General features: G+C 44.7%; 2 protein-coding genes across 2 annotated transcripts in view; one reads left to right on the plus strand and one right to left on the minus strand.

Annotated features, from left to right (window-relative positions):
• Positions 1–3,050, minus strand: part of LOC109482247 — a 12,431-nt gene extending 9,381 nt beyond the window's left edge. Inside the window, exon 1 of the mRNA XM_019784939.1 lies at positions 3,036–3,050. Coding sequence (XP_019640498.1) covers positions 3,036–3,050 — 15 coding nt within the window. The remainder of the gene's footprint in view (positions 1–3,035) is intronic.
• Positions 2,621–9,751, plus strand: LOC109482248. Its single transcript, XM_019784940.1, has 7 exons — positions 2,621–5,160; positions 5,372–5,486; positions 5,676–5,860; positions 7,575–7,696; positions 8,468–8,607; positions 8,907–9,046; positions 9,605–9,751. Exons 1-7 carry the CDS (start codon positions 3,049–3,051, stop codon positions 9,749–9,751), a joined length of 2,961 nt encoding a protein of 986 aa, XP_019640499.1. The 5' UTR covers positions 2,621–3,048.
• Positions 9,752–9,946: the final 195 nt, after the last annotated feature.

Consider the following 9,946-nt stretch of genomic DNA (forward strand, 5'->3'; position numbering starts at 1 on the left):
AATATCATTTGTCGGTGGACATCGACATTAGCCGTAATGTCAACTTGAGAAAAGATAAGAAGATGTAATGACGCGCTTAGATAAACGACTGACGGCCGCTCCACTGATGTGATTTTTTTTCCTTTTAATGACGTCCATTGAGTGGACACAGATTGGCCTTGCCATCTATTCGAAGGTAATGATAATGTGATTCCCCTAGCGATGAAATGGCTCTCCGGCTGACATCTCGTCATCGGGAAGAACTTTCTTCACACGAATGCCGTGACTGACATGGACGGCAGGGTTGATTCATAGTCTCTACCAGAACTCCTTGTGTTGAAGAGAAAAGAGCAGAAGTATATTAATAACTACATTAATTATTTGCCAGAGGAGGTAGCTGACAAAGTTGCAATTGTTACACAAAGTCACGGGTTGCCTTGGCAGCGTATTTGGCCAATTCCCAATACGTCCTACTATTTTCGGACACAACAATGAGTCTGGGAGAGACTAGATGATTCAGGACATGCACGGGTCAAAGATGTCGCCTGGATCAAGTATGTTGCTGATCCATAGCCTGCCCTTCCATTTAGCCTGCAAAATCAAGCAATGAACGATATATTCACATTCTTAGTATACGTTATACGCATATCGAAGGTGCCATGAAACATTCTATATCCAGAGTTACACGGCACTTTTCGCTCCCGTAATTATCGTCCAGTGTTCATCATAAAAACAGCTGAGTTATGAATGCGGCAGCCGGCATAACGACTGTAGTGATAGCTGATGGCCCTTGGCCAGATGTTACAAAACCATATCCGAGCCATCATTAACCAACGGTAATGTAAGGTTGCGGTCATCATCATTAATAAACCATTTACTGTTTAGCCCACGGTATGGATGAAGATGCCTGAAAGCTGTTGACAGATGGCGAAGAGAATCATTCGTCTCGCGGGAAGTAGACACACTGAGTCATCCTCGTGACCATCCACATGTGCTTTATGATTATTTACACCATGTTTCATGGCTGGCACCAAAAGAGCACTGTCGTGCCATACAGACGAAAGGGCTCATTCCCGTGGACTGGGTCCACATCAAAAACAGGAGGTGCCTTGAAATGTTTCCTTTTGGTGTCTGGACTCTGGGGGGTCATTTTAGAGCGCATCTCTTTCTAAGGTTCGCTAGGTAAACGGAAAACCGTTCCCAGTCTTCAATCTTTCACGCCTGCAAGCCCAAACTTCTTCAAACGAAAACTTTGTTATGAATCCTTTCAAAAAGGTTTCCTTCCTCACGACTCCAGCAGCACGACACGTGAGAGGGCAGGCCGTGGTGCGTGGACCATACTGCCCGTAAATCCTGCAGCAAAACGTTAAGGTTTCTGCACTGGCTAATTTGGTGATTTAAATTTGCACTGTTTTACTGGTAAAGAAATGAGAGAGAAGTGGGTTTGTACTGAATATTGGTAGCTAGCAACATAAAGTTCCCCCCAAAAAAATTTGTTACCACATGCATGACGTCATCAAGTTTTATTGCCCTTTTTATGATTTTTTTCAAAGAAAAAATACAGAACTTTGGTAAATCCAAACAACATAAAACTTCGTTTTTGATTTCATAACAATGAAAGCTACAAACGTACGTTTGCGCAAACGAAAATATACTAATAATCTGTAGTTATAGCCAAATCATTGAGTTTTAATTAGGTAGTAAATTACGTTTCCGTATCTACCGAACCACACATGTTCAGCCGTTGCGCAAACGTACGTTTGGAGATTGAACGGTTTTCTTCAAGAATCGTGCGAAAAAAACAACCAGTTACCTTCCTCTTTTCGTAATTATAGAAAATTAAAAGTTGTTATGGCCATAAAATCTGATGATGGGCCGTAAATCCCGTATTTTCGCCGCAAAATTCAACGAAACCACACCAAAATCGGCAGCGAGCAGCCTCCCTACTGGATTGACCTTTTCTGACCCCAAATCAGCTGGTAAAATCTCGCATAGTCTCGCAAAATGCGAGAAACTAACGAGATTGTACGCTTTTGCTGGCTCTTCCCGCGCTGCACTCCCTCCCCCCGGTTGTTTACATTTCCAGGCGTCCGCCAGCGGGGCGCCCCGCCCATTTAAACATGGCGGACATACAGCGCGCCAGCGAAAATGGAGGCATATTGATCACTAAAACGGCAATTGTACGGTCACGATAGGCCAGATTAAGCATGTAAATGGGTCTTCTCTATCGTATGAAGTTGAACTATCTCCTGTAGTATGCTTGACGATTAAAAAATCATTAGTCTGGCGTTAGACTGGCGTTCATGATAAACGTTAGATTTTTTGTGGGGAGAAGCCTTATGTCCTTTACAGTATCCGGTCCCCAAAACCGGTTATCTTTCACACCAGCGGACGCGAAGAGATACTAGTAATTAGAGCCAGGGTGCCAAATCGACGTCGGCGCGGCGTAATTGGCTTCCCTGACCGACGGGGTTTCACTCATTCCCGGTAGGGGATTACTCTCCAAGCAGAGGTTTGGGGTTATTTTTAGCGTGTTTTTAGGCTTTTTATCGGGGTTTCTCTTTTGCACTGAAAAAAAATCAATGCAAAAGAGAAACCTCTGCTTGAAGAGTAGTATGGGATGCTTTATACGATAGGGGATAGCAAGGACCACTGGAAGAATAGCAATGTGAACCCAAATAAAGACTGAAATGCCTGTTGTACAATATATATTTTCTGTATGTAGTTTGCTACATTAATTGAACATATACATATTATATTCTGTAAGTAACATGACTTTATCTTTGTTGTGTAATAGATCTTAGTTGTATAAGACCATATGAAAGTCCCTGTACTTTTGTCATTCAATGAATGAAGACCTTTATTGTACATTTTTGCCCCACTGGGCTATTAAAGCCCAGGTCAAAAGATTACAACCATATACAAACAAATACATCAATAAAGAATATAGGAGGTGGAGCTCTGCCCATGCTTTGCTGACATGCCACGTGTGCTCACGATCACCTCCCCCTAGTTTGTTTACAACGCGACGCGATCCTGTAACTCAATCCGCTCACCCGACCTTTCAACATGGCTGCCCCTTCGCCACGTCAGGGCGTGAGCCCGGCGTTCGAAAACCCTCCGGCCATTGAGGAAGAGGACAAGGATACGCCAAAACAATTGGGATTGGTTCATAAACGTCTATCAAAGAAGGCTAGACTGCGCAGAGCTGCGAGTACTCGCGGGAAAAAGGGAGCTGCCACCCGGGGCACCGGTCGCCTGAGCAGGTCTTCCCGCACACTGGAAGTGGTGCCCGCTGGTTTTCGAGAGGAACTGGAAGATTACTCCCACCCGTCAAGACCGTCGGCGAGACCCATTTGGGTGAGTCCCGGAGGATCTAAATACAGAACATTTACGATGAGGAAGAAACTGGCGGCCAAGGGAATGGACTTGGATGACATCGACACACCTGCATGTTCTTCGCGTTCACGCACAGACGGCGAAAATGTCCAGTCAAGTCGAAAGCTCGACTTTTCAAGTGCAGAGAACAATGTACAGAAGAGGGAACCCATTGTTGTAGAAGACGGATACTATGTGGGTCAGGTATGCCAACTTCAAACTTTTGTCGACAACATCAACAGTAACTTTAAGTGCCGAACGAAAGACTGTAATGGAATTTTAGTTCCCCTACACTTTGTGAAAGTTGGTCTTGGAGGCGGGCTGAGGGTTGTGTACAGTTGTAGCGGCTGTGCGATGCCTGGTATCAATTTTGATTCCTCAACTTTAGTGGAATCATCTCGCCGGTACCAGGTTTCCCTGGCACTCTGTCTGTCGATGCTTGTTTCAGGTAACACCTACCAGGGTTACGACAAGGCACTTGGTCAGGGATTAGGGTTGGAGACAATCACTAAAAATAACTTCTACACCTTGATTCGGGATGTTTACCCCCTGACAAGAGCCCTGGTCAAAGAACACTGTCAGGCGGCGAAAGAACAAATGAGGAAAATCCCAGATAACGACTTAGGTAGTTCTAAGCGAGCAGTTACTCAGGCCGATGGAACCTGGGGAACCAGGGGGTTCCACAGCAAAAATTGCACAGTGACAATCCGCAACGCCATGAATAATTCGTTGCTATATGTATGCCACCTCTGCATGAAGGGGAGGGACACGATATCGTCAGAGGAGTTCCCACTTTTCGAGGGCACAGCCAAAAGCGGTGAGGGGATTGGTTTAGAAATGTTGTGGGCGCAGGCAGTCAAAGACGGCATCCATCCCAGTGTTCACTGGCAAGACGGAGATAGCACTGCTATGAAGTCATTCAGGGCACATTTCCCCGATGAAAAACACAAGGTGATGCTGTGCTCCGGCCATGTTGCGAGGTCCCACCAAAACGTGTTGACTGACCTAAAAAATAAAAAGACAGCTACAAAAATGTACAAGTCGAAACACCAAGAGAAATTCCCACAGGTCAATTCTGTCAAGTGCAACTGTGAGGGTAAAAGCCATCGAAAGGGATGCGGCTGTATCAATGACGCATTCATAAGACAAGCCAGGATCAATTTCTTCTGTTGCGTAGTCCAAGCGGGGAAAGAACCAGACGAGCTCAGTAACAGACTCAAAAACCTGGGAAAGTACCACGCCCGTGATATCCACAAGTGGAAACACCCCACCACTAAGAAGAAGACAGGGTGCGACTTCCATCCGGCCAAGACCTGCTCTTGTGAGAAGTGCAAGAAAAAAGGTAAAAACCAGGAGCCCCTTTGCGGCAAGGGCGAACTGTACAAATCTAAGAATGCAATCACCTGTCCACTACACAGCCTTTTCTATGAAGTCGAGACGGCACGGCGAGCGGAGCAGGCGAACGACATCATTCACCCGGAGCTAGGACGGGGAAACTCAAACCTCCCGGAAGCGTCACACAATGTGTTGCTGAGATTCCGATCGAAAGACGTCTTTTTGAGTAGACTGCATTATATTGTAAAGACGGACATGGGTCTTCTACAGAGCTGCGTCAGCTGGGAGCAAGATACACAACCATTTGGCCCAGAGTTCCTCCACTGGTCCGTCGAACTGTACAAGCGCATGAAACTGCCCATACCACCAGGTATGGTTCGTAAGGTACAGAAGGCACTGAGTGAGCGACGTAAAGCTTTGGAAAAAGCGAGGACAGAGGAGAAGAAAGCCCGTCGTATTGCCCTCAAAGTGAGTTCAAAACCTCTGGGTATTTCTATTGATATTATAGACGGCAATGCCCAATTTGGTAATATATATGATATAGTAAGGAATGGAGTGACCAAGGTAAAAATCTGGATGACGTATGCAGCTTTTGAGATAACTTTCAAGTGCAAGTATTATTCAGAGTCTACTCTACAAACTCTGTTTCCTTATAGCACAATGTTGCTTTGAATTACAGGCAGCTCGTGCGTTGGACAGTGAGGAGAGGAAGCAATGGACCAAGAAAAGAGCCATCCAGCACAGCTATGGGACTGCAGATGCCGAGGCAGACAGTGATGGTGAAGTGCATTCAGGTAAAGCATTGATGTGTTTTTGTATGTTGAATAAAGACAGTCCTAGTCCTAGTTGATGAATTCATTTTAAAATACTACTGACAACAGTTTTTCATCCTTCTGAAAGGTTAGCTTTGTTCAACGTGCACACTTTCGTGTGGTGGGCATACTTTCTTGTTGTTTAGATTTTTGTACATTTCTTCATTGCAGAGGAGGAGGAGGGTGCCAGGGCTACTCTGGTAAAAGACAGCCAGCTCATCGTAAGGGAAGACAGGAGAGTGGGTAGAGTTGTGGGTTTGGGTCCGCCAGTCCAAACTACCGGGAACAGCGCTAGCAGAAAACGAAAGAGCCGTGATCCCCCCAAGCAACCCAGAAGGAAAGCAAGAAAACAAGAGGCAGGCCTGATTCAATAAGGTATAGATTGCTCTTATAGTATATATATATACATGTACTAGTATAAGAAACAGAAAATGCTAACTGCGCGTTGAGTTGTTTGAGGGCCTGCAAGCCCTTTTTCGTAAAGCGTAATCAGGCCGTTTTAGACTTCGTAATTCGTAGGCAGCCTCCGCAAAAATCAGCGTAATTCGTAATTGGACATTAGCCGCAAATCGTAAAGTCGCAATCAGGTCTCGTAATAGACGGCGAAAATTTTGCGTAATTCGTAATAGACGGCGAAAATTTTGCGTAATTCGTAATCACTACCCCCCTTGCAGGCCCTCTTGTTTATGATCTGAGGTGCTAATCTAATCCCTTTGTTCCGAACACTTGGCAACCCTAGCTGCCACGCGACCACTCGGCATCTCCAGTCACAGCAGTTATGTAAACATGAATACCGAACTGTGCGGTAGAAATAAATGTAAAATACTGTATATCTGAGCTGTGGCCTCTGTTTTCTGTACAGAGATTGTTTATATACTAGTATAAGAAAGAGAAACTGCCCATGTCAGTGTATGTATTTTGTATGTTTGTTTGAAATTGGCAGTAAGAGTATGTGGACCACTCGAGTGACATTTCCAGCAGTGACGTAAACAAGATGTAATGTGCCAGACTTTTCTTGACAAGATGTAATGTGCCAGACTTTTCTTGACAAGATCTTGAAATGTAAACAGAAATTTTACAGGGCACGTTTCTGATCGAACTGTGCGGTAGAAATAAATGTAAATACTGTATCTTTGAGTTGTGGCCTCTATATATTCTGTACTTGTACGAATGCAGACTCACTATGGTAAGAATTCATTCACCGACAAGTGGCGTCTATGTTTTCTGTACAGATCGTTCATATACTAGAATAAGAGAAACTGCCCATGTCAGTTCATGTTTTTCGTATGTTTCTTTGAAATGGGAAGTAAGTGTATGTGGAACAGTACCATCATTTTATATTCTAGACAGACATAAGTTTTTCTCAGATCAGGCTTATGCTTAGTTATGGATCGAAAATGATCAGTAAACGTTTCCGATTTAGCACGCCTGGTAAAAGCACAAGCCAGGCCTGGAATTTGTGAAAACAGGCTGTTCCCAGCAGGCTTGACTTGCAAAGCCATAAAAGAGCTTACTGAGGAGTTAGCGCCTATCTGAAACTTATTAGATCATCGATTGACATCAGAGGCGCTCTTCCATTTTCACACATTCTGTGGCAGTCAGTAGATAAGAAAAGTGCTGAGCCTTGCTGGGTATCGGTGATTTATGGCCTAAACCACGAGGTGCTAATCGACTACCTAATGTGTCGGCTTCATCTGCGAGAAATTTCGAAGTGACCTTGTTACCAATGAGTGATTTCGGTGGCAACTATTACAGTGTTTCTCACATTTTTTCTTTTTATTTATCCATGATTAATAAAAGAGCTTGAGATCAGACATAGAAAATAGAAAAGTCATAGAAAAGTCACTTCAACAATACACAAACAAACAAATCTGCTGCGCATTTAGATGAAAGACAAAACCGGATGAAGCCATTTGTCAATTTGACAATAATAATGGTGTTTTAACAGTGACCATGTGGGGACTGTTGTGACAGTCTTTCGTTATCAGAAGCTTGATCACAGAACGCAATTTCACAGCGCATGCGTGATGTTTTCGCCTGAGTTTTTAGTCATATCGTCAGTGACTTCGGACAGACCACCTCGTATCAACAGTGCTGTCGCATCCTTCCATCCAACCTCCTTGTTCCAACGCAACAATGGCCGACCTTGAGAATGCAATGGCGGCGCTAGAACTACTTTTCGAGCAGAGCGGGTATGTACAATATTAGGTTTTTATTCAGAAGTAGAAGCCTATACGTGTATTGTTTAGTTTGAGCAGTAATTGAAAAAAGTTTGCCCTGTTCCCGCAGCCTCCTGTCAGGCGTTCCTGGATCGGTGTTTTTTTTTTGGGGGGGGGGTATTTTCTGACCAAACCGTAGATCGCACACAATAGAAGCTCCGGCTGGCAAGCCTACATATATCTCCGTGGAGCTTCTATTGCGTGCGATCTACGTTTGATCAGAAAATACCCCCCTCCCCCCAAAAAAGGGGGCTGTTCCCGCACAGAATAGCGTTGGTGAAAATGGCCCAATGTCGTGTGTTACTGCATGTATCGATATTTTTGGGCTGGACTTCGGCAGCTAGTGCAATTTTCATAGTTGATGGAGTTGACAGTCGTAGTGCTCCAAGAAGTCTGATGTATGAAAGAGCTAGAGAATGTGGGATCTAATGACCGCTAGTAAAGTAGGTCAAAAGACGTTTAGAAAAATGTGTGGTAGAAATGTAAACAGACCTGTCTGACACGGCTTCTCTATATTCTGAAGTTTAACTGTGCAGTAGAAACAAGTTTTGTGATACGTTTTTGTGCTTTTTCGTCTTTTATATCATACTTTTCGTTCCGCAAGACTGCCCGGCCGGTCCTGGTTTGTAAACGTGACCTCCGCATTATCGTGTCCTTGCAGCAAATGTAGCTTCTTGGTTAGGAAATCGGTTCTCACACATCCTTGTGTGGTATAACATGTCTTTTTCCCCCGGCGATTTCCAGCCTCACCCTGCCAGCTGGCCTGCGGCACATCCTCCTCCATCTGCCCCACACAGCTCCGGCAAACTCGAGCCGGCCGGACTGGGGGCCACGGCGCAGGCTGGCGGCTGCCCTCTTCCGATGGCTCTGGGTGAGTGAACGTCGTTAGTACGTTGAGCTGGGAGGGGGAGAACTGTTATATATTTTAGAGACCCTGAGACAGTATGCCCCATCCATGATAGTCGAGATACCAGGCTACACTAGTTTGTTCTCGAGCAAACGCAAGAAAATTATCATCCCATGAAGGTCAGCTACATAATTCCAAATAATAATTTGTGTGTTGAGCAAAAAATCCTGGATAGGTTTTACTGGTAGTTTTGACGATAAAAAGTTCTGTAACAATGCGCATGGTGTTCACCCAATCTGATCTATGCTGGTTTCTTTTCTAGTATGGATCCGACAGGACGTGGGGGCGGACTCCGGGCCCCGGGGAGGGACACACCCACCTATGTCTACCCGGAAGAGGTTAGGTGGGTCATGCGGGCTCGATTCCCCGACGACCCGGTCCGCCTGTACGACGGGCAAGTTGAGAAGCAGCGGGCAGTACGTATATAAATTTGTATAAACTTTCTAAAAGTTGTGTCTAACCTTGTGACGGTAAATCTGAAGATAACTTGTGACTCCCCTCCTGGCTGGGAAGGCATCGTCTCGATCTGGAACCAAACTTTCTAGAAGTTCAGTCTAACTAGCATTTGATATACTATACATCTGTCTAACTGCATTTGACATATACTATACATTTGTCTTCATGCATTTGATATACTATACATCTGTCTAACTGCATTTGATATACATGTACTATACATTTGTCTCTATGCATTTGATAAGCATTTGTAGTAATACAGAACGTTGTGGTGGCATTTGAATCTCTAGACCAGTTATTCCTGGATGGAATTTCCTACATAAACTCATTATACATACACATAACAGTTATGTGAGAGTATATAAGGAAGAAAGTTATGCGACAGAAATATATAGTGCATCTAAGAACATTTTAAACGGGTTTTGTCATATGCCTGTATTACAGAATTTGGTACTAGTAATCTGTGCAGATTAGTAAGTTGCTGTATTGTACAAACATTTTTTTCCATTCCTGTGCAGGTCTACTTCGTTGATGTCGTAGATCTGGCCACGGCCACCTGGCCGTCCTGCCGCTGCGGGAGCGCCACTGGAACTTCCGGGGGGCCTGCCCGCCGCGGACGCCGGACCTCCCGCGCCACACCTTACCCCCACAAGCGTGGCCAGTAGCCGTAAAACTCTCGTAAAAAAACTGTGCCTTTTTGGAATGGTAAGCCATGGTAGGATGACAGTTATGGCGGTTTGGTCTACTCTCCAAGCAGAGGTTTGGGTTTTGGGTGTATTTTTAGCGTGTTTTTAGGCTTTTTTATAGGGGTTTCTCTTTTGCTCTGAATTTTTTTCCTGTTGGGTTTGGTAGGAAAAAAA

The sequence above is a fragment of the Branchiostoma belcheri genome, unplaced genomic scaffold (assembly GCF_001625305.1).
Source record: "Branchiostoma belcheri isolate BF01 breed outbred unplaced genomic scaffold, Haploidv18h27 scaffold6, whole genome shotgun sequence".
Lineage (NCBI taxonomy): Eukaryota > Metazoa > Chordata > Leptocardii > Amphioxiformes > Branchiostomatidae > Branchiostoma > Branchiostoma belcheri.